The 25,957-nt window shown below is 42.5% G+C and overlaps 1 protein-coding gene across 4 annotated transcripts in view; it reads right to left on the bottom strand.

Annotated features, from left to right (window-relative positions):
- SH3KBP1 (SH3 domain containing kinase binding protein 1) overlaps positions 1 to 25,957 on the bottom strand; it is a 1,044,962-nt gene that overhangs the window by 263,392 nt on the left and 755,613 nt on the right. For 3 of the 4 annotated variants that reach the window (XM_069204692.1, XM_069204693.1, XM_069204695.1), the window contains one exon: positions 15,108 to 15,202. In XM_069204692.1, the coding sequence (XP_069060793.1) occupies positions 15,108 to 15,202 (95 nt within the window). Of the gene's footprint in view, positions 1 to 3,812; positions 4,992 to 15,107; positions 15,203 to 25,957 lie in introns of those variants that run through there. The other variant, XM_069204694.1, reaches the window with a different exon arrangement.

The following is a 25,957-nucleotide window of genomic DNA, read 5'->3' as shown; positions in this document are numbered from 1 at the left end:
TGTACAGTTCACTTACAGGCATTTAAAATGGGTTGTGTGTTAGAAGAAAATAACATCCTACAGCCTTTCCTCTCACCCGTCTGTTACCCTAGCAAAATTGTCACATTAGTAATGTAGTTCACATTACAAAATCCTCTTGCTTTACAGACAAAGAAAGTAAACACCAATCTTTGTGTTAAAAGATTAAGCAATAATTTGCCAGCAGACATACCCTGACATTTGACCCTTGTCTTTGAAGTGACAAGACAAAAACAAAATGTAAAAGCATCTTTGTGCATTCCCCTTCTTACCTCCTTCCTGGTTATTTTGGGGGTGCTGCAGCGCTCCAACCCCTCACACCCTTACTTCCAGCAACTAGCCCCAGGACCACTTCAAATTTAGTAAAAAGTTGAAGGTGCACCTGATAGAGCGTTCCGTATTAATAATTTTACTTGTATCTTGGACGCTCTTTAGGCCGATGAATCTTTTGGCTAAGTGGGACCCTCTCCACCCTTAATCAGTCAATTTCATTAAATCAATAATCAATAACGAACATAGGCAATGCCTTGATCAACATAACACTTAACAATTAATCCAGAATACATTTCGACGAACCCTGACCTTTCAGTCAGGAATAACCACACCAGTTTATTCAAAGTTAGTGAATTTATTTCCCTATATTAACAAAGCTAGCACAATATAAATGTGTCTCAACATCAAATGATAAACATAAATGAACATTAATAGCTGTCCATAGCGGCGAAACAAGTGCAATCTATGTAGCATTTGAATAACAAGGCATTCGATAATAGCAGTGCAAATCACTAATACGATAATCTGTAATGAACTAATTGCATACATTTAGTCAGCATAACAAGGTCTCAAATTGCATCGTGCAACCAAAGGAATCCTCGTCTAACCTCAAATTAGCATCGGCATGTGGGGCTTCATGCGAAAACAATTTAGCAACATTAATTTAGAAAAACTCCTAGCTAGGGATCTTATCAAAACCAGCAGTTGGTTACCTAAAAGAAACACAATGCAATTTTACAATTTCCTTTCATATTTACCAATTACGATCAGCATACAAGGAAGTCTTCGTCTCACAGGTACCGTTTCTCGATCAGCATGGGACGGGGCAAGGGGCAAGGTGGACGGGGCAATTGCCTCACGGTGGCAAGGTAAAACTACTACTTCATGCAAGGGATCAAAGTTAAAGTCTCTAGGGCAAGAATCATTTAAAGTCTCTTTCTCTCGATCAGAGAAAGCATCAAAGTCGCTTTCAAAATGGCGTCGCAGCAAGGTGGGCCATAACTGCAATGTCCTGCAAAATGGCGGGTATCGGGCTGGTAATGGCTGCAATGGCTACTTTCTTCTCGTGCACCTGGTTTAAATAGACAACAGTTCAAATCCAGTAGGGTCTTCCATTGGAGGGTTCATAGGTTGGCTTCAAATTGTCCAATCAAAAACAACAGTTCTCAAGCTTTTACGTAAGCATACATTATCCTTGGAGACGGGTACGCAAGTTGCAACATTTTATACCAATTAACTCACTTTCAGAGCTTCCATTGTCTGCACCTGCAGATTGACCTTGGAGTAAAGAGAGAAGTATGCCAGGCTGGCACGAAACCTTAAGATAAGCATGTGAACGATCTCAGTGGAAAAGTACAGCTTCAAGCAAAAATACACGTTTATTAGCACATTGGAAAAATACGAGCATCTAAACCGTGAGACCAGGCAACTAGGCCGAAAGCCTGCACTAAAGTAATGCTAAGCTAAAACATTTCAAACAAGCAAATCGTAGCACACGTTTATGATTATGTCGGATTAGTGCAATTCTAATACACCACGTTATATAAAGCACGCTTATAAATGTTGGCAAACTACTCTGAGGGCACATTTCGTCCCCGTACAATCTTTATTAGTTCGGTTAAAGTCACACATGATTATTTCTCTCTACGTTTATGCGTCAATAAATGAAAACGTTCATTTTCTGCTTCATCAATCCCTCCTCTGATGACTACTTGTCATCACACAAACTATTCCCACAAATTTTATTCCATTAAAATTCTGTCAGTTCTCTTTTCCTTTTAATTCCCCTAGTTTTCGCTTTGTATTCTTCTGCCATTCTTTTCATCATTTTCTCTTCCTTCCTCCTCTTAATTCTTTCCATTATCATTATTATTCCCCTTTTTATTCCCCAAATTCCAAAAATGCAAATTAGAACTATTAGAATTCCCTGTATTATTTTTAGCAATATTCCATTCCAAATGCCACCAAGCCAATTTCCCACTGAAGCAAGTCCTTTTCCAACCTTCTCCCACACTCCTGGTTCTTTCAATTCCTTCAAATCTGCACTCTCTTTTGTTAGATTAGCAAGCATAGTTTTAATCTTCACACTATTGTCTGGAATATACGTACAACAGTGTCGTGCACCAAGCATTTTGCAAACGCCGCCATCCTTTGCTAAAAGAATGTCTAAAGCAAGCCTGTTTTGAAGAGTCATAGCTCTTTCCGCTGCAAGTTCAGCATCTATCAGGATTATAGCACCTGAAAACTTTGTCAACATGTTATCCACTATAGTAGACAACTTTCTTATTTTAATGGAATTCAACACAACTCCTAATGAAGGAATCATGGCTCCAAATATATCTCCTACCACAGCAGCTGCGGTCTCTCTTTTCTGGATACGATGGGATCCAGATGTCTTTTGAATCATCGATAGGTCATCCAGTTGATAAAATTTTGGGAACACTATACCCAAATAACATCTCCCCCACCATCCCTTTGGAAGACGATAATAGGCATTATACCCACAAATGTAATATACACCTGGAATGACAGGGTCAAGTCCGTTCATCATGAATGTCCATTTGGCCTTAAAGATAAACGTATGTTTACACTCACTCGCTCCTACGAAAATGTTGTCATAATAAGATTCACCTCGATATATACAAAATTTCCCTACATGCCAAGCATCTAAAGCTATTCTCCCTTGTGTTTTTATTGCAGCAAAATCATAATTATCTACTGAAGCCCTCTTATGTAGCTCTTTTTCTAATTTCGCATTCATTTGTGCCCTTCTATCATCTGTGCGATCTAAAAAGCTTATTTCTACTGCAGAGAGCGAGCAGGTAAGGTTTTCCCTATGAGCGTGAGCCGTTTCAAAAGGTTGCATTGGCTCGAAAAATTCCCTCATTATTTTAGCATCCCAATCTTTAGCAATCTGGCTTAGCTGCGCTATTATAGGAACATATGCAAAGGTAACATCATAATTTGAGTAAAAATACTGTATGTTAGTTTGACCATAAAATCTAGACATTACTATACTACATGTAATCCCGTATGTAAGAGGCATGTGGTGATAAGTCACCCCTTCCTTTACTGATGTCGGTATCTGTGTACACACATAACAATCTTTCGCATCCATAGTCTCAACATATTCTGTTAGCAAGCGATAGAAAACGTTATACGAAAGCTCCTTCTTATCATGCAAGTGTCTCTCATCTAATTCTAGTCTTTTCAATGCAGTTAGTTCAGTGACAGTAACAGGAGCAAAAGTAGAAGCATCTATTTTCTCATTCTCACCCTTTCCATGCATTGCAAGCACTATTGCCATTATTATTAGTACACATGCAATTATCAAACCTATACACGCATATTTACAATATTTCTTTCTACTGTTTTGCGTCATGATCTGTATAGAATCAGAGAGCTAGAAGCACCTATAAAGAAACTATTTGCCAATTCAGTTACGAAGCTGAACGAGCGCAATGTTCACACCGTCTTCTTCAGGAGGCCAGTCACTTATCGGTTAGCAGCATTTGTCTCAATTCGGCAATAACTCAGTCTTTAATCAGTTCAGCAAAAGTCTCATCCGGTTTAGCAATGTCTCAGCTGTTTTTTTTTTGTTTTTTTTGTGTCACGTTGGATTGTAGCAAGCAATATCATTTATTACCCTTTCAATCGACAGAGTCCATAAAACTTTTCTTTTCTATTGGTATCTCTTCTTCTTCGTTCTCGAGGCTAAGAGATACAAACTCGTCAGTCCAATCGTCATGAACTACATATGCCCATTCAGGACCGGAATATCTTCTGTTCGGTATCCTTTTCCTTTTCAATTTTGCTTCTCTTTTCAATTCTGCTTCCCTGGTACTTTCCACTTTTGTCAAGTCTTTTTCTTCACTCGGGGATGGTACCACGACAGTTACTTCTTTTCTTTTCTCTTTCACTTTTGGCCTTTCTCCGTCGTTCAAACTTTCTTCAGTCCTTTGTTTTATTGGTGATATACTTAGTCTCCTCTTTGCACCATGTCCATTTGATGGACCTGCGATCTTTTCTGAGGAAGCTTGAACCTTTTCGTTCTGTTCTGCCTTGTCCCCTCCTTCTGGGGAATCAATCACGTTCTCTTTTTCTTTTTCTGTATCGTCTGCTTCTGGGAAAGCCCTCCTCTGATCAGGCTCTCCTGCTTTTTCACCTTTTTCGAGCCCTTCGTCACCGTTACTTTCTTCAGGCTCTTTATCACTTTCAGCTGCTTCAGGTTCCTTGTCACCTTCAGCTGCTTCAGGCTCTTTGCTACCCTCAGCTGCTTCAGGTTCTTTGTCACCTTCAGCTGCTTCGTCGCTGTCTGAACTTTCTCCTTGGTCTTCCCCAAGTGAGTTGGTCTCTTCGTCCTCAGAGAATATCTCTCTCTCTTCCGTTCCTGCCTGTTCACTTTCAGTTCGGTTTTGCTCTGTCTCAGCACTCAGCACTGTTTTATCAGGCACTGGCAGTTTTAGCGCTTCAACTTCCTCATCTGTGGGACACAACACTTTCTTTGTGTGACTGGCGTGAATCCAGTTGGGAACCCCCGCACACTTCACAGCGGTAGTTGTCGTCAGGATCACTTGGAAAGGGCCTTTCCAACGGGGTTCCAGACACGACTTCCTCACGTGCTTCTTTACCACGACCCAGTCACCTGCTTTCAGTGCGTGTCCTGGACCTTGGATCGGTGGTAAGGTGGTTGCTTCCACCTGGTGAGAGAAAGAGCGAACCACGTCAGCCAGACCCTTGCAGTAGTCTAACACCATGTCATCTATAATATTCAAAAGCGCGTTTGCGGGAACTGCAGGAAGTCTCATAGCCCTGCCCATGAGAATTTCATGCGGAGACAATCCAGTCTTTCTATCAGGGGTGTTTCTCATTGACATTAGCACCAAGGGCAATGCATCAGGCCATTTCAAATTTGTCGATGCACATATTTTCGCCATTCTTGATTTCAGTGTACCATTCATCTGCTCCACCAGTCCTGATGCTTCAGGGCGATAGCTACAATGCAGTTTTTGCTCAATGTTCAGCGCTTCGCAAAGTAACTTTATCACCTCGTTATTGAAGTGGCTTCCCCTATCTGATTCTAAAGAGATCGGGAATCCGAAACGTGGTATCAACTCTCTCAACAATAGCTTTGCAACTGTAAGGCTGTCATTTCTACGTGTGGGGTATGCCTCAATCCAGTGACTAAAAATGCACACAATCACCAACACATACTTCAGACCTCCATGCACAGGCATCTCAATGAGGTCCATCTGCATTCGACTAAACGGGCCACTGGCCCTGCCAATGTGGCTCGCGTTCACAACTGTTCCCTTTCCTGGGTTCATCTGCTGGCAAGTGACACATCGATGGCAAACTGCTTCTGCAGCTTGACGAAATCTGGGGTTAAACCAATCAGTTTTGAACAATCTTATCATGGCATCTCTCCCTAGGTGAGCTTGCCCATGATAGAACCGCGCAAGCTGTGATAAGAGACTATTTGGCAAAACAAATTTTCCCTCATTTGAAACCCATAACTCGTCTGGTCTCTTTATACATTGTGATTTAATCCAGGAATCTCTTTCATCCTCCCTGACGTTATTCTGTAGTGCTTTTAATTCATCTATTGTATCTACAACTTTCAAGGCAAATGCTTCAGCTGGTTCGAGTTCTGGCTCACTTATCGAATTCCATTCATCTCTGAGTAATATACAGTTCAAGGCACAAAATCTTGCGACTTCATCCGCATATGCATTTCCCAGAGAAACATAGTCCTGTCCTTTCGTATGAGCACTACACTTTACCACTGCAACTTCGGCTGGCATTTGAATGGCGTGTAACAATTCCCTTATTCTTTCCCCATTTTTCACTGGGGATCCTGAAGAAGTCAGGAAACCTCTCTGTGACCATAGTTGTCCAAAGTCGTGCACAATCCCAAACCCGTACTGACTATCAGTGTAAATGGTGACTTTCATCAATGCAGACAGTTGACATGCTCTTGTAAGGGCTACAAGTTCTGCTACTTGTGCAGAATAGACTCCTTGAAGCCAGCCCGCTTCCAAGACACCTGTTACAGTACATACAGCATATCCTGCTTTTAAAATTCCCATCCCATCTCTTAGACATGAACCATCAACGAAAACAATTTGGTCATTTTCATCAAGCTTAGTATCCTTAATGTCAGGTCGAGGTTTTGTGCAAAATTCAGTCACCTGAAGGCAGTCATGCTCGACGTCTTCAGCGTTCTCAATTTCAGCATTTTCTCCAGGGAGCAAGGTTGCTGGATTCAACGTAGTGCACCTTTTCAGCTGCACATTCGGTGAGCCCAGAATTATCGTTTCATACCTTGTGAGTCTTGCTCCAGTCATGTGTTGCGTTCTGGAGCGGGTCAAAAGTATCTCAACTGAGTGAGGGACCATGACTGTTACTGGGTGTCCCATCACTATTTCTTCACTCTGAGTGAGGCTGATACCAACTGCTGCTACGGCGCGCAAACACCCTGGAAGTGCTGCTGCGACCGGATCCAAAGTAGCTGAAAAATACGCTACTGGTCTGTTTATGCCACCATGAGCTTGAGTCAAGACAGACAAAGAACATGCATCCCGTTCATGGCAAAACAATGTGAAAGGCTTTGTGTAATCAGGCATACCTAAAGCTGGAGCCCTGCACATGCATTCTTTCAATTCAATAAAAGCATCCATCTCATCTCCTTTCAGCTCAATTTGATCCAATGCATCCTTCTGGGTCAATTTCAGTAAAGGCTTTGCTAGAGTCGAGAAGTTGGGAATCCACTGGCGACAATAGCCCACCATTCCCAAAAACTTCCTCACCTCCCTCCTTGTCTTTGGTGGACTCATTTGAAGTACACTTGTTATTCTTTCCTTCATTATTCTCCGTGACCCTTTCTCTATCTGGTGACCCAAGTATTTCACTTTCTTCGGACAGAACTGCAATTTGGAAGGAGACACCTTGTGTCCATTCCTTCCCAAATGGTTCAACAGAGCAATGGTATCGGCTGTGCAGCCACTTTCTGTCTTTGATGCAATCAGTAAGTCATCAATGTACTGTACTAGGGTTGACTCGAATGGCAATTCTAATGCTTCCAAATCTTTCTTTAGAATCTGATTGAAGATTGACGGTGACTCAGAAAACCCTTGAGGAATTCGACACCAACTGTACACTCTGTCTAAGAATTTGAAACAAAAGAGGAATTGGCTGTCCTCATGAAGAGGCACCGAGAAGAATGCTTGTGACAAGTCGATGACTGAGAACCACTCGGCATCGCAAGGGACTTGAAACATTATCACAGCTGGATTTGGTACGACAGGGCAACACTTGACTATGATGTCATTTATTTTCCTCAAGTCCTGCACAATTCGGACCTTTCCACTCGGCTTTATTAGTCCCATGATTGGTGAATTACATGGACTGCTCAACACTTCTTTCAGTACTCCCTGCTTTACAAATTCGTCAATAAGTTGGGCAACTTTCATGAGGGTGTCTTGTGCCATGTGGTATTGTGGGGTCTGGGGAAAGGTTGCATTGGGCTTTACAGTCACTTTCACTGGTTCCACTCCCTTCATCAATCCCACCTCTTTCCCTGTCATATCCCACACTTCCTTTCCGACTGTTTCCCGTAATTCGGCTGGAATATCTTCTTCAGTTATCATCGGGAAAAGGCAAATCAGAGGATACTCTTCATCGACAGTTTCCATCTCATCCCCCTCTACACTGTCCTCTTCTTCCCCATCACTGCTCGTCTGAATTTTTATTCCCTTGTTCGAACACATAATCGAACAACCCAATTTGCACAACAAGTCTCTCCCTAACAGTGCTATCGGGCTTGAGTCACATACCACAAACTGATGTACCCCTTGATAGTTACCGATGCTGACTGGTACCGGATCTGTTATTGGGTTCGTCAGGTGCCTGTTTGCTACTCCCACCACTTGAACTGTCCTCCCTGAGAGTGGCAAATGTGGTACTTCAATGCTCTTAACAGTTGAACGTGTTGCTCCTGTGTCAACCAGGAATGAGACACGATGACCCATTACTCTTCCCTCCAAGTATGGACCCTTTTGATCAACTTCCAAGGATGCTGCAAGCACACAATCTCCTTCTTCTCCTGAACTTTCACTCTCCCACACATTGTTTATTCCACTCTCACTGTGTAGTGGGAACTGTTGTATGGTGCCATTTGTACTCATTACCTGACCCGAGACCTGTGGAGGAACCATCACTTGCTGCTGACTCATTGGTGCCAAAGGTATTTGCATTTGCTGATTAGGTACCATGGGAAACTGCTGTTGCATTGGCTGCATTTGCGTCACCTGCATACGAGGCATCTGCATCTGCTGCGGCTGCATAGGTTGTAATCCCTGCAACTGATTTACGGTCTGAAAATTTGGGTTTGGACCTCTCACTTTCGGTCCCCTCATTGTCTGAAATGCATTGACATCATTGTTTTGCTGACCAACACCTGCACCTTCCTGCACCACCATCGGGCACTCGCGTTTCCAATGACCGACAATTCCGCACACGTGACACGGCATCACCTTTTTCAATGCCTGCACACCATTCGAAGTCACAACAGTGTTCAAATCCGGACCATTATTCACAAAACCTCCTCTGCCTCTGCCTCTCACCTGTGACTGAAACACCATATTTCCCTGCAACTGCTGCTGCGGTTGCGGTACCTGTTGTTGGAACCCTTGCAACCCTTGCAAACCTTGCAGACCTGTCTGAGCTGCTTTAAGTTGCATCATCATCACCTTCTCTTTCAACCTTTTCTGTTTCACTTCAATTTCGTCGCTACAGTATTTCGCATAATTCAACACCTCATCAATAGGTTTCGACTGCCAACAAATCAAATGCGACTTTATCATCTGACTTATCTCTGGTCTCAGCCCATCCACAAATCTAAACACAAAATGAAGCATGTCCTTCGCCTCTATTGTTTCCGTGCCGCTGTAGTTCTTAAACGCCTTCAACAACCTCTCATAGTAACTATGAATCGACTCTTTAGCCTCTTGGGCAGTTCGATCGATCTTCTGCCAATCCACATTTTTCGCGGCCACCTTCGTCTTCAAATGCTCAATCAGCTTATAGTACAGGCTCATCACCATAGGCGATGGTGCACCCGTCTCCCTGTCTCTTTCTGGTTCACTTGTCGGCCAACCTACAGCTCTTTTGCAATCCTCCCACAAATCTGCCGGAACCACAATCTCAAAGAGGGTGTTCAGGTCTTCCCAAAGACATTTTGCAAGCTTCACAAACCTGTCAGTCTGTTGATACCATTCAATCGGTTTCTCTCTTAGTTTGGGAAAATCATCCGTAAAAGACTGAATGTCGCTTCTGTGCCATGGTACATGTATTAATTTTCCCCCTGCTGTCTCCCTCATTGGCAACATGGTTACTGCATCACTACTCTGCGGTCTTTTCTCGTTGAGCTCTGAGACACTATCTTTCCTCTTTTCCTTTCTCTTTACCCATCTGCTTTCCCATTTGTCTAAGCACCTCCACACTTGTGCACTCTGCAACAATTCTCTAAGGTGGGCCTTCATGCCTGCTGACCTCATGTGTTCAAAATCTGTGGTCCCAAAATCCAATCTGTAGCTCCTGCTCAAGTGTTTTGTCTTGTCTATATCCACCCCGTTTTTGTCAGCTATTTCCTGCAAGCTTTTATGTACCTTATTCACTTCTTTCGTAATCCTGGGACATAGATACCTCAGCTCTTCTTCTGAGTAGGACTCTAACCTATTCACCCCCATAGTCCCTTCCACCAATTCTTGTGCTTCCATGTTCAACCTGACCCTATTCAGATAGTCTTCTCCCTTCCCACTGGCTGAGCTTTGTGTGGAATTCAGACTGTTGAACCACTGTGTCAGCTGTTGCGCATTCAACCCCATCAGTGTAGCATTCACATCGACTGCCATTGATGGTTGCGGCAACTTTTCAGTATTCGATGACAGCGGTATCACCAGTGGGGGACTTGACCTCACCAGTGTTGACTGAGCACATATGGGACTAAACTCCATCAAGGACCCAGATCCATTTGGCTGAGCCGCTATAGGGGTTATCCCTGGAGTGTTTTCTATGCACCTCCTTTCGGTCCCATTCTGCAGCATTGATCCCTGACCGCTCATACCTAAGTTAGGCTGACTGTACAGAGGTACCGGTGGACCTACAGTAATGGGTAGCGATATCGCATCTGGGTTTTGTCCATTTCCCATGTTCTGAGACATCTTCATTCCCACACTATGGGTCATCATTGCCGGCATGCCCATCTGACTCCCCGTCATCTGAGCATGTGCTGTTCCCCCCTGCATCTGCTTTTGAGGCATCAAAAACTGGGTTGATTCTGCTTGTGCCAATGTCGGGTTGTGACCATTCTGTACTCCCCTTACGGTTGGATCTAGAATCATTCAAGCACTGTTGTCACTGCTGTAGTACCCTGGCATCTGCGGCTGATAATTTTCTGCTGGTTTCAACATGGGCACATCTGGATATATTCTCCTAACCTGCGGTATCTGCGGGGTGAACAGTAAACTCGGGTCCTTAGACCCCGATGATGCTCCTGAACTCTGAGTTTCACTGTTCTGTACCGGTGCCGGAGGGGCAGAACTGGTACTTGGACCTTGTCCACTCTCTGCATAAGGTGGTGGACGGTCGTTCAGCAATTGCATTATTAACTCCTCATCCTCTAACTCCTCTTCTCTTCTCAACTTTTCCTCGTTCTCTCTATCCTTGGAACACCTCCTGTTTGTCTTACAGGTAGCTTTCTTACCTGTCTCCTCTTCTTCCTTAGTAATTGCGGGAAACAATTTTATCCCCTGCAATACATCTGACCTCCACACCTTCTGTGCATTATCCCACCTGGCGTCCGCTAGTGTCTTTTCTACCTTTCTTATCCTGGTCTCGAACTTATTTTGCTGTTGCTGTCTAGCCATTAGTTCCCAAATTGCTAGAGCCTCAAACTGGGCTGGCCTTGGAGGCACCTTCATGTCGTACATCGCGAATCTCAAATTCTCTAGAATCCTTATATTGAATGTCCCATGGATCGGGAATGCTACGCTCCCATGTTTCTCTGTCAACTTGTGCCATTGCTTTAGCCAAAGGCACGGAGCTACCCCCTTTTCCTCCATTACAATGTAAGCTGGTGTGCCTTCGGGCGGCGTCTCCTCTCCTACGCTCGCTTTAATGTAAGACTCCCCCTTCATCGCGCTCTTGAATGCTTTAAAAAATTTCATTTTCTCGTCTTTTATTTCACAAAGTTTGTAATCAATAGGTGACTTTAATTCCTGGAATACTCTTCGCTTGCCTTTCCCCTTCCAATCGAGCCCCACGGACTGCGTCCAATCCGTGCGCGACCCTTCTCTGCAACCAACCTATCCCAGCGCGGCTCCTAGTGACGTCACACTCGCACACACTGCGGCTGACAAAGCCTCGCGGCTAGTCCTCCTTCACTCAGCTCTTTTCGTAACAACTTCTTGCATGTATCGCGAGCTATCAAAAATATAAAACAGATCTGTCGGTTTACTACAGGAAGGGTAACACAACCGCTTCAGGACCTTAGGGATTTTTCACTAGCCTCAGCAGTTATTCCATCTTTCTCGGTCCCCACTTTCGCAAGCAAATCTGACCCGCAGACCTACTCTCAACTTGTCAATGATCTATTCTAGTGCACTTAGAATTTTGTCAAAGCCCGAAGTCGAAGTTTCTTTCACTCCCTTAACACACGTACCGACTCGTTGACCACGCCCGATCAACCTACTAAACCGCCCAGACCACAACATAAAACAACATACTCCGGAGTCTCTTGACCTCGCAGGGCCCGTCTCAACAACAACAACCACGTGGACCTTTTTATGCACAAAGCGCCACACACACATGAAGTTCGACGACTTCCCTACTCTCACACTCGGAGTCGCACCTCCGCTATTTTCTATGAAGTTCGACGACTTCTCTACTTCTACACTCGGAGTCGCACCTCCGCTATTCTCTAAAATCCTCGCGACCTTTTCACACAATCTGCGGCAATAAGCTGTGCAAGCGCAAAATCCTAACTTCACTCATACCATCACTAGTACCGCCAACGCCGATTCCACACCTCCATTCTCTCCATTCGCAAGCTCCGAGATCCCGGGAAAGTCGCAGTGGACCTAGCCCATCATCATTCTGTCAATCTATTTTACCCAAGAAAAATCTAATTCAACTTCTCGAATGGGGTCTCAAAGGGCGTAACCGTCAATTCAACACCATGTACTTCAAGAGTACGGGGTCCCAAAAGGCGAAACCGTCTTCTGCTACCATCAACTGATAGAGCGTTCCGTATTAATAATTTTACTTGTATCTTGGACGCTCTTTAGGCCGATGAATCTTTTGGCTAAGTGGGACCCTCTCCACCCTTAATCAGTCAATTTCATTAAATCAATAATCAATAACGAACATAGGCAATGCCTTGATCAACATAACACTTAACAATTAATCCAGAATACATTTCGACGAACCCTGACCTTTCAGTCAGGAATAACCACACCAGTTTATTCAAAGTTAGTGAATTTATTTCCCTATATTAACAAAGCTAGCACAATATAGATGTGTCTCAACACCAAATGATAAACATAAATGAACATTAATAGCTGTCCATAGCGGCGAAACAAGTGCAATCTATGTAGCATTTGAATAACAAGGCATTCGATAATAGCAGTGCAAATCACTAATACGATAATCTGTAATGAACTAATTGCATACATTTAGTCAGCATAACAAGGTCTCAAATTGCATCGTGCAACCAAAGGAATCCTCTTCTAACCTCAAATTAGCATCGGCATGTGGGGCTTCATGCGAAAACAATTTAGCAACATTAATTTAGAAAAACTCCTAGCTAGGGATCTTATCAAAACCAGCAGTTGGTTACCTAAAAGAAACACAATGCAATTTTACAATTTCCTTTCATATTTACCAATTACGATCAGCATACAAGGAAGTCTTCGTCTCACAGGTACCGTTTCTCGATCAGCATGGGACGGGGCAAGGGGCAAGGTGGACGGGGCAATTGCCTCACGGCGGCAAGGTAAAACTACTACTTCATGCAAGGGATCAAAGTTAAAGTCTCTAGGGCAAGAATCATTTAAAATCTCTTTCTCTCGATCAGAGAAAGCATCAAAGTCGCTTTCAAAATGGCGTCGCAGCAAGGTGGGCCATAACTGCAATGTCCTGCAAAATGGCGGGTATCGGGCTGGTAATGGCTGCAATGGCTACTTTCTTCTCGTGCACCTGGTTTAAATAGACAACAGTTCAAATCCAGTAGGGTCTTCCATTGGAGGGTTCATAGGTTGGCTTCAAATTGTCCAATCAAAAACAACAGTTCTCAAGCTTTTACTTAAGCATACATTATCCTTGGAGACGGGTACGCAAGTTGCAACATTTTATACCAATTAACTCACTTTCAGAGCTTCCATTGTCCGCACCTGCCGATTGACCTTGGAGTAAAGAGAGAAGTATGCCAGGCTGGCACGAAACCTTAAGATAAGCATGTGAACGATCTCAGTGGAAAAGTACAGCTTCAAGCAAAAATACACGTTTATTAGCACATTGGAAAAATACGAGCATCTAAACCGTGAGACCAGGCAACTAGGCCGAAAGCCTGCACTAAAGTAATGCTACGCTAAAACATTTCAAACAAGCAAATCGTAGCACACGTTTATGATTATGTCGGATTAGTGCAATTCTAATACACCACGTTATATAAAGCACGCTTATAAATGTTGGCAAACTACTCTGAGGGCACATTTCGTCCCTGTACAATCTTTATTAGTTCGGTTAAAGTCACACATGATTATTTCTCTCTACGTTTATGCGTCAATAAATGAAAACCTTCATTTTCTGCTTCATCACACCTCTTCAAAGAACACTACACCACAATGCAGTAGCATCCCACAAACCAGCACCTTTTCCTACAACTCGTTGACTTCATGCTCGTCTTTGACCCTCTGTGGTTCTCCGCTGCCTTCTGGATAGCTTTGCGCTATAGAACTACCAGATACCCACACTAGCAAAGCACGATAATTGCCTCCTACTCCTATCTAACTTCCCATATGACAGCAAATTGTCCCCATTTGATCACCCGCTGGCTTTTGTGTGTGATCCTGGACAGCGCTTCTGCACACTCATGTCAAATGACCTAATACTCCAGACATGGAGTGGAAAACTGCATTGTGAAGTCCGAAATTGCATGAGAACGATACACGCCTTGGTTTGATGATATATCTTATACCACATTTGTCAGTTCTATTTGAAGTTTCAGTTCAAAAAGCAAATGTACCTGCCCCAATGCTGAGCAAAAACAAAGTATCCCACAAAGAAGCAAGTGTGCACACAGTCATTGTTGGAAGTGGAATTATCAGTGATAAATTACGACAGTGTCTACATGACATATGCAACATTATCTCAAGAACGGATTTAATAAGAAATCTCTGTCACCTGTCGCTTAAAGTAATAATTTTTCAAGACGCTGAAGGTGCTGGGAGCTCAAGTGATTCCACAGTGATGAATCGTATGAGAATAGCAAGTGTACATACAAAGAGGTGATAGGATGCAGCATACAATAAACAGGAACTTTCTAACTCTGTAATCCTGAGCTTTTTATAACTGGTTCTTCATCCAATTAACTCTACGTTCTTAGTAAGGGGCACAAAGTGAAATATTTCACAGGGGTACAAGCGATCTTTTCAACCAGCAGCAAATCATCATCAAATCAACTACAATGCGGTGCTGCCCAGTGTCCTGAAGATGTTTTACATCTTTTGTAGGGCTTATACATTAAAAAAACGTACCTTATTGATAACCAGAACAGTGTCACCTTCTCTGATTGTTAACTCGTCTTCATTTTGTGCTTCATAAGGGAAAAGTACTTTGCAGTATTCTTTTGCTGGAAAAAAACAGGCAAGAGCAGATATGTGATCCAAGAGTTTTTTTTCCCAACCACGTTACTAAACTGCGTTAATTGATTAAAAGGAGAATTGTGATTTTGCCAAAATAACGAGGAACATTAACTTTACAGTATGTCAGCTTTAACACGATAAACGCATCATATCCTTAAAATAAGATATTTTTAAAGAAAACATTTGGCAACTGAGTGGATAAGGTTTTTAGCTCCAAGCAAAAATGCTCCAAGGAACAGAAAACAGCACCCTAATTTCAGATATGACTAGAAATATTAAACGTAAAAATATCCTGAAGCAACCCAAAATAGCACCAGGAAACCCCCATTGTTTGTGGAACCGAGTAACAGATCAGAGCTAAAACGGGGAATAAGAGACCTGCCAACACACGTGGTGCCGCCAGGTGTCATATAATATCGGCTGCCTCCGTACACGTGGTGCCACCAGGTGTCATATAATATCGGCTGTCTCCGTACACGTGGTGCCGCCAGGTGTCATATAATATCGGCTGTCTCCGTACAGTCTCCCGGTGAGGAGCGGATATCACTTGATGGAAGACAGACGGAAGCCCTGATTACCAGTTTAAGTGTTATTTATCGCACTTGATAAATAATTATACCGCAGTGCACCTTATTTATCAAGGTCAATAATTAGTGGCTATATTACTGGTTTCTGAAGAATAACAAGCAGATTTTGGTCTTTACTGAACCAAAATTTCCATGATACAGTAAATACCGTATGCTTTTCCCCATTAAATTTCAGAAGGTTTGACCTACCGAAATTTAACGAAGGTTGAGTTTTTTAACAAATCCGATAATTATTGGATGTGTTAAATACCTTCAAACCCGTAATTCTGACCCGAGTGTAAAAAGGGGTTTACCCATGTGTCGGGAAAACACTGACTGACTCGTAATCAGGGCCTTAGATGAAAACGCCTACAGATGGGGTTTCCAGCTTCTGTGTGTATGCTGTGTACAGCCGCCACTCAGGAATTGCTTTGCAACTGATGAGGCATCAGGCAGCCCAACATCAGCTATTTGTTTGTTTTCCGTATTGAATCTGCGCTTTTGTCTAAACAACAGAAAAGTGAATTTTGTCAATTTCCACAAAACTAATTCCGCTCTCCATCTGAACTATAAAGAAATTGTGAATTTCGCCTGTTAGTACTTGGGCCATGGACTTCTCCAACCCCTAGTAAGGAGGATATTAAAGCCATCGTTAAATAAAGCAACTCATTAGATGGATGGCTTTTATAACAGTTAGTCGAATTCCCGAGCTTCATCTTTGCAAAGATGGAGATACTTACAAAGGCGAGATCTGTACCGCGGCTGCCTCGCACACAAACTGTCAGCAAAGCAACCTCACAGGGTTTCACATGCCAACAGCACGCACAGATAAGGTTAGGCATTATTCAATTACAATATCCCGAGAGCAGTCTCTGCCACAGGCGATATCGCTACTGCATTATGTGCACAGGCTCAGTGAGCTAAAGATAGAAACTTTAGTCATTGACTGGGAAACATGTGCCAGCCGAGTCCGCCCCAAAAGAGGTTTGCAGGTTTAGCAGGCTTTCTTTCTAACAATATGAATGCAATGCTTGTTCTGTCTGCAGACTAGAGCAGTGGTTCCCAACCTTTTGATTTCTGTGGACCCCCACTTTAATATTAATGGAACCCAGGGACCCCCACTGAATTATCATGGGAATCCGGGTACCCCCGCCTGAGTCATTACTGGAAGCTGGGGACCTAATTTGTCAATATTTGTTAATATATTTTAATTTTCTATGCTGTTGCAGACCCCCTAAGAAGGCTTCGCGGACCCCCAGGGGTCCCCGGATCACAGGTTGGGAACCACTGGACTAGAGGATACCACTGCAGCATGATGGAAGCTTGTGAATACCCCAGTATGTTCAAATATGGCAAAAACACAAATTTTTCTCCTCTTTCCCCAAAAGCAGTTCGATTCAAATTCTCAACATCTACTTTTGTGCGATATCATATTTTGCTTTGCTTGTAAAGCAAACTCCTACATCTATGACTGGGTCAAAACAACTCTGAAAATGGAAGGGCAGAACAGAGCAGCTGCAGCCAAATGGCCTTTCCTTCATTATAATATTTTAAAAACAAAACATTGTACTTCAGGTTTGCGAGGAAATAGGGCGTTACATCCAAGACACTAGTGGCCGAAGGTACGCCCAGATGTCGGTTCGGGCTCACTGTTCCTATGAAGCTACGTCTGAATGAAGAGCCCCAAACAGGACAAAACCAGTCTCGGGGTGCCAGTTCAGGCTGGACGGCTCCTGATGGAGCAGGGACAAGACTGACTTGTATGTGACTGGGTCTAAACGAGGAGTCTTCAACCTTTTCTGTAATGAGAGCTTGTGTTCAGTGAAACTCATTGAGAGCTACTAATGTTATCAATTTTGTAATAATCTCCATACCAGACAAGATTACATTATTGGCCCCGATTTGCAAGGTTACTACCAACGTTCACCTAAGTGAATCAGGCATGGTTGCCAGCAGTAATGTAATAAAGGCTTTGCTCATATGAAATGCCTCTACACGGGCAATAGGAGTCATAGCTGGAATGCCTCTGGTACCAAGGTAATAATATTGGTAAAAAGTCTTCCTGATGCCACATAATTTATCACTCAAATATAAGCTTCACATTTAGTTTGGAGAATCAACCATTTTAATTCAAATATCAGCCTATGACTTCTGAAAATTAACACATTTTCATCTCAAATGCATAATCTAAATCTTGATGTATGTTTAGTAATCTAACCAAGCACAAGCTTCTAATTTAATAAGATGTGCTGCACTCAGGAAAGCCACTTACAGGTAGCTGGAGGGCTACTAATAACTCACAAACTACTCGTTGGAGAAGCCTGATCTAAACTAAGTTGGGATGGTGAACAAAAGATAGTTAGGAATGCTGCCCAGAGCAATTACCACTAGTTACAGTTATTGCAAGTATTCTTCCCATCACCATTTGTGTGTTTGATGGAATGCCCTAATTGGCTAATCGTATTTCCAGACATGAATCATGTAACCACTGCGCCACTGGAACCAAGCTGCACTCAATCGGTGCAAAACCACTCTTGAGTTGCTTGTGCTCTGAATCAGGGAGGACCCGGACTGGCAATTTGGGCTGGACTGTTTCTATTGGAGCAGAGTCAAGGGTCATATCCATATGCTGAGTCTAATCTGAGGGTGCATGGTGGGCAAAAGGGTTGGAACACTACCTCTAGTGATTGCCAGTGGTCAGACTTGTTGCACACATTTGTCCCATCACCTTTTGTATGTTTGAATTGATGTCCTATGTGGCCAAGAGAATGCCCACACCTGAGTCCCGTGCTCACTGTGTCACTGGAACCAAACTACATCCAACTGAGGAAGCCAAAGCAGGGCAAAACTGGTCTTGGATTGCCTGTGTTCGGGTTCAAAGAGGACCAGGCTTCCGAGTTCGGCTGATCTGTTCCTATTGGAGCGGGGTCTAGGCTGATTTGCATGTCGCTAGGTCCAAACTGAAGTGGCATGGTAGACAAAGAAATTATGGTTTTGGAATGCTACCTCAAGTGATGGCCAGTTGTTAAACTTATTGCAAGCAATCCTCTCATAACCCCTTTGTGTGTTTGATACCCTGAGATCAGGGCCTTTCCCTTAGCACCTGCCTTTCCATTAGCACCCCGGAGAGGCCTTTCCCTTTAATCCCAATTTGTCTTCTAACAATGCCAAGCTCTTACAGAAAAAGCAGAGCTGCCGAGTTTAGAACTGGGGAATCAGGTTTGAGTCCTGGCACTGGCTCAAAATTCTGTGATTCTGGGCAAATCACTTAATATCCCTGATTCTTAAAAACAAAGCTGGCCTTGTGCAATGTAACTGGAGCTCACGTAAAGAGCAGTGGGTGCCCTAAGGTGACTATAACTAGCGCCCACACCATGCAGAGTTTGTTCATCAAACATGTTACTGCAAATATTACATTGATATTATCAATGATGTGATCAACGGTGTCATGAGTGCCGCAGTTTGTGGAGTAATTAGCAGTGTTGGGCGAGACACCTTCTATTTCTAAGTATAACCTCCTTTCAGTCTCAGGCCGGCCTGCCTCAATCCTTCTTACTAAGCGCTATATAAATCCAACTACAATTACAATTACATTCAACAGTTGTAGTGGTGGGGCCCAAGAGGTGGCCTGGACAAATAGATATTGAGAACAGGCCCCATATTACCCTCAACTAGAGAGCCCCAATGATAAAGCTCTCTAATATTCTTGGGCCACGTACACACTATACAATAATGCCAAAAAAGCATTGACAAAGCCAGCAGATCTCACCATTGCAACTGCTGAGCTGTTGGCTTTGCCAATGCTTGGCTGTAAAGTATTGTTTAAAAAAAGGAAAATAAAAAAAAAATTCAAAATACAGAAGAAAAGTAAACACATATCCCACACTATCTCAAAATTGTACATTTAATTCTTTATTTTCAATCCTTATAAATGGCATGGTTTATTTTTCAAATACGTTTCACTCAGGAAACTGTACACAATCTAAAAAGGAATAAGGAAGTGTCAGATTGCAAATGGAAATACTTGGCAAGGCCTAATTTACTACCGCAAGATTGAGTCATTTGGCTTTCTGTAGTAGCCCAGGGAAGATATTTTTGAGCTTTTGAAACCATCAAGCTAAGTACACCTTCTGCATCAGATACCACCTAAGGGAGCGCAGCAGACGGCCTTTCCCCCACTGACTTAAACGTCTATGTGCAAAAACGTGTGCATGCATGCAATACGTGGAATGCAGAAAATAAAACATAAACAAATCAAAACATTACTGTAGCAGTGGCACCAGGAGCAAGAGCAGCTCCCCAGTTACTACCTGTTACTAGGTTACCAGTTACCCAGTTACTAGGTCCATTCCAGTATTTTACTACCCAACAGAGAGCCATTTCTCTGCTCCGTGTGGCACCTTTGATATGCTGGTGGGATTTCTTAGGGGGGTTCCATTGGGGTTAGGTGAATCACTGAAGGCTCTCCACCTCAAGTCATCTCGAGCAACGTGGCCACTCTGTGGCTAGATATGTCATTTTGTTTATTTCTCAAGTGCTATGCAATTTGATTGAATTGTCCGGGAATTATATGGATGTCAGCCCTCTTCAGCTCATAAAGAAAAGACAGCGATTGCAGCTTCTTTGCTTTTCACTATACATTTGCTAAATATATTTTATTAAAAGGAGCAAAAGAAGGATTGGAAGTGGGTGCTCAATACTCAACTGCAGAATATATCTTTGTTGATTCTATTTGCAGGGGAAAGCTTACTCAGAGCTGAGAAACAAAGCAAGAAGGTGACTGTGACATTTGTACACAACCCTTCCTCCTCTCCAGTCTTTGGCACTATATTTGACTCTATATTTTGTTCTCATTTCTCTTTTCCACTGAATATATAGTTAGATAAGGGGATTGGCATGCGTTCTGTTCTCAACAACAATCGATCCGCACTATTCTACGAGGACATCATCTAAGTACTGTCCTACAAGAATAACATAGCCAAAATATCAACTATGAAAATATATTTATAATTTATATACATACATTCACAATATTCCAATAGTCAATATTCTGCGATGTACTGGCTATGATCATTTTGTGAGACAATATTTTTGCAGAGGATATTGTGAGATACATCTCTGACCTGTTGTCATTCCTATCTTTCACTGAGTCAGGAATCATGCTCAGTTCTGCTAAGGCACCTTACTTCCAATCAGCAAGCACATTCTTGTCCGCTATCTCAGTTTTGAGAATCATGCGCAGCTGTTCCACTGGATGACATTTCTGATGAGCACTTTAGCATCCTAACTTCCTGTTATCCCAATGTCGGGAACAAGCACAATTTTAAAGTGTCAGTTCGCCTCGCTCCTGAGAATTACTCAAGTCTTCTGTTATTTCACTATCAGAACTCGTGCTCTGCATTGCCAATGCACTTCACTTCTGATTATTATCCCGCTCACCTGCTGTGAACAAAGTGGTGTATTATATGGTGTGGTTGTGTGACTTTACCATGTAATACACTCAAAATACCATGTTAGGTCCATTCCCGCACATATTAAAAAACTTTAGCTCAACCCTCGGTAGCTGTGGCTTTGAGCAGTGAGGCTTAAACAAAGGCAGGAGTGCAAAGCAGTTAGAAGTACCAAAACAATCGAATAAGAAACCCACAAACACACACAAAATCCTGCACCAATTTATAAAAAATGGATCTCATTTTAATGAATCTTGAGACACCAAAATGAACAAAATCCAACAGAGGGTTCTGGAGTTATAGATTCTCAAGTACATAAATCACTGCTTTTCATTCAAAATGTAAACAAGCAATGGCAACTTCTGCAGCTAGCGGAAACTTTAGAAAATGTTTATAAAGATGTGCTTAGGTTCTCCGGCCAGCGTTGGACGACCAACTCCAGCAAGGAGTAGGTTATGGGGGCCAGTGAGGGTTAATAGGACAGTTACCTTGTCACCAAAGTAGTCTTCAGTCCGGTTCCAAGAGCTGTGGGTAAAACGCCATTGATTTCAATAGAGTGGCCCTGGTGCAAAGGATACAGGATGCTAAAGATGCTGTAGGAAGCTGAGGATGCTGTGTGGTTAGAGGGACGTTTTCAGGGACTGCTCCTCAGTTCATGGTGTTGGTGGGGTAATTTTGGTGTGAAGGGTTGATGTTCCTGGAAGTCCTGGTGGGTCAACCAAAACTGCAATTGTCACTCATCTACTGGTCTCCCGTCACAATGAAATCAGAGGTTCACTTTTGTGAAGGCTAGTGTCCTTCCTGGGCACCCAAACTGTACTCCTATGACTCTTTCAAGTGCAGCACATTCTGTTGCAACTTTTGAGCAGTAGGATTCTGTCTCCCAGGCTGCAAGTCAGTGGTGATCAAGCGATTGTGGTTACTGATTAGCCAAGAGGGCCTTCTTCAGCTTTTGTGACTCTTGATCTGTAACAGGTAGTTAGCCAACTGATCCTTGTAGTTCATCTCCTCTGTCTGGAGCTCGGGAACGACCTTTACTCAGCATGGCACCTCAATCCTAATTCTCTCTTTGCTAGCCAGGAGCAGCAGTTGAAGTCCAGTATTTGGTGCAGCCTTTCTTTGCTGAGCCCAGGGAACAGAAGAGCAGTCCTTCTGCAATCCTCTCTCTAGTGTAGTTATGACCTGTGTATGCATCAAAGAGGTACCAAAGCCTTGAATAAGTACTTTTTGGTGTTTAGAAGAACCCTTATATGTAAACAGTATGAAAGTACACCGGTTTGAAACATCCTTGGCTTTTATTCTTCTATTGTCTTCAATACATCAGTGCAGTAAACTCTTCATAGACAGCCGACACGTGTTTCGTCCACAGGATTTTTTCAAAGCTGAGTAAAATGTACCTGTAGAATCCAATTACCATATTGAATAATGTCGACTGTGAACACTCCAGAAAGAATAGACACGATGTGAAACAGGAATATCCAAAAGGAAAAAGACACACATGCGGAAAGAGCAAGATAAGAATTATGCATGTAACAAGACGTTCTGGTGAAAATTAACCAGCCACTCGATGCATCAGGTATCTGCTCACGCCTGCTCCCGCTTCAGCATCTATCCCCGCACTGTGGCAGCACAGGTGTGCAAACATCAGCTAAAAAGGAATAAGCCAGAACACTGTTAAGTCACAAGCCTGATCAGAGAGCAGGGGTGATAATGAGTGTGGGACTCAAAATCTTTACAGTTGCATTACTCCTTAGTTGGGAGAGGGAAAACAGGCACACCCGCGGCTAAGCTTCAGACCATGTTCCCCAACCAATGTCAATTTTTTACCTTCAAAACAGTGTTTGATAAAGGCATGTACCAATGCAGTTGTACAAATGTCCCTTAGGGAAAGGCTTCTGAAGTGTGTCAGCGAAGCACCCATCTTACTTGTAGAAGTTGCTTTTGGTGTTGCTTACCATGTCTTCACAGCTAAATCATAATACTATTCAATAGTCCATAACGTATCTAGTAATTGTTCTAGCAACTGTATCCTTCATAACAGTTTTTACTATTAAATCTGTGCCATTGGGCATAAAAAACTGTTGCGTTTATCTACGCAATTTTGTCTTTTGTATGTAATTGAATAGTGCCTGCAATACACTTGCCACAGGTGAGTCTGTTTTTTTTAAATAAACTTTGCAATTAGATAGTTTGATTAGTTTGGAAACAGACTTCACATTTAGAAAATGTTCCACTGCCACTCAATCCTTACCTAACTTATCTATCTGTAAACAGGCAACAGCTGTCAGATTAATATCTTTAGAATATTTTATTGAAAATAAGCTTGTGGATTGATTAAAATGCAGGTATAGTTATACCAACCTACTTAAAACCATGTTTATATTCCACATAGGAGGTGATGATCTATGTGAATCAATTCATTTCTCCCATTTCCTATATGCATAAATCTCACTGACAGTGAAAACTGACTCGCACCTTGATCTTCTCCCACATGCTGAATTACCTTCCAATGTAAGATTATGGAGGTATAACTTGAAATGTGTCCCCCACAGATTGAGGATATAGAGAAGAATCCATTCTCATCTGGTGAGTGTGGGTAACATTTATTACTACAAGCTGTATACCACGTCATGCAGCTGCACCTCATGAATGTATCCACACATCTTTTTGATATTTCAATGTCTGACTACAGAAGAAAACCTACTAGTACTAAACTAATTGTTTGGTTCTAGATGTCCAACCTTCGCTCTCCCTATGGTGAGCAAGAACGGATGTGGTGGCAACTTCTAATGTTCTCCAAGTTTCATGTACGTCAGGTATGAGTCCCAAGGTTATCTTGTCAACATTAGTGTAATCAGAATTAAAGGCAGGCATGACCTTCTGAATTTGTTGATCAGGTGGTATGAATGGATCTGGAAGAAACCAGTGTGCAAAGATTCCTGATCAAGTCAGTGACAGAGCACTCCATTGGTTTGGGGATGCCGGTACCATCAGACTTTGAGGACTCAATATGCTTTTTCATGCCCTTCTCAGACTCATCTTCTGTGACACAACTAAGATGTGCTCGATCAGCAGTTGTGCCCACTAAATAAGACTGAACTTCAGGTTTGGTGTTGTCCTACATAAATCTTTTTATTACAAGCATGAATAGATCACAATTATTGGGAAGCCCATGGCTCAAATAATTTCCTGTTTTTCTGTAATATACCATCCACTCACAAGAAAATTATTTCCGGCAGACGTTCTGGAAGGCAGGAAGGAAAATTACGCAAGATAAAAACAGATGGTGAAAATAAAGCTCCCACGTTGAAATGATTGTGAAAGTCACAATTGTCATGCCGCATTTCTCATCTCATGTTGCTTGCATAGAAGCTGTTATGCTCACAAAAATTATGACTACTTTGGGAGAGAAAAATACAAAAGTCCAAATCTAAAACTCCTTTAAAGCCAGATACCCTTAGCTGTGTGCTTACTACTGAGCCAGTACTCAGTTGTCGACAAAAAATACACGGGGGCTCCAGGGCAGATTTTAAACATGCATTTGAAATTATTTTGCACTCTTGCATGATGAACTCTGCACTCTTTTTATTCTCTTCTGGGAAGTGTTCTATTAATTAATTGCTTTATGTCCTTTTCTGATCATGGCCATACGACTGAGGAGAGCAGGGGAGTTAGATATGCATCATTGTATGGCTACTGATCTCTCCAACTTTTTCCTCACAGTGTTCCATACCTTGAATCAGCTGTCACTTCAGGGTTTTTGTGATCTTTACTAAAGATCTTTACACAGTCTGTCAAGCGGGGGCGGAGAAAAAGGGGGCTCATAAAACGTTGCGTTTCCCATTTAAATTCCCATAGGATCTGTCAGCACGTCTACAGCCCGAACCGCTAGACGGAATTAACCCAAATTTGGCAGAAAGCTAGCTTTTGGTACGCAGATTGTGCTTTTTGTTAATCGGTGTCAATCCATTCAGTATGTTTTGAGAAATTTAGGGAAATTCAAATTTGCATATCTCTGGTCACAAAGTATTTAGTTACTTGAAAGAACTGTAACTATAACTGCTGAATTTCTTGTTTTTTTCAGCGAATATGTGTATGTATATATATATATATATATATATCACACTGGTGGTCGCCAGTAAGCAGTTATAGTCAGGACCTACCTTCAATAGGAAAAGCATTTTTTGTTTTGCCAATAACATGAGCACCGTTTGACGAATCTTCACAAAATTTTCAAAATTAGGACACCACTCACTTCAGCTGCTGACTTGAAAGTTTCAGGGTGATTTGTCAAGCAGAGCTGGGAAAAAGGGAGAGTCTGAAAAAGTGTTTTCCTGATGCAATTTCCCATAGGAATTTTGAACATGACTAGAGCCCAAACTGCTGAACGGAACTAGACCAAATTTGGCAAAAAGTAGTTTTTGATCCAGAAAGAGTGCCTTTTGTTATTTGGTGAAAATCTGTTGAGTAGTTTTAGAGCAATTGAAGGAAACCCAAATTTTATATCTAGGGATGCAGAGCCTCGGCGGATTCCAGAGATCTCATGCTGAGATCTGATTACACTTCAACCAGGAAGTATTGGCAGCCATTTTGGGACTCGGACTCTGCCAAGTCCCAAACAAACAGTAAAAAAAAAATCAGAAAAGGGGGCAGGGACCCCGCTTACGCAAAAAAAGCATTTGTTTTCCAAACTTTTCATAGAAAATTGTGGCTGATCCACAAATCC

Source organism: Pleurodeles waltl, chromosome 8 (assembly GCF_031143425.1).
Source record: "Pleurodeles waltl isolate 20211129_DDA chromosome 8, aPleWal1.hap1.20221129, whole genome shotgun sequence".
NCBI classification, from domain to species: Eukaryota; Metazoa; Chordata; class Amphibia; order Caudata; family Salamandridae; genus Pleurodeles; species Pleurodeles waltl.
Note: the sequence above shows the minus strand (reverse complement) of the source record. Positions and strands in the feature narration are given on the sequence as shown.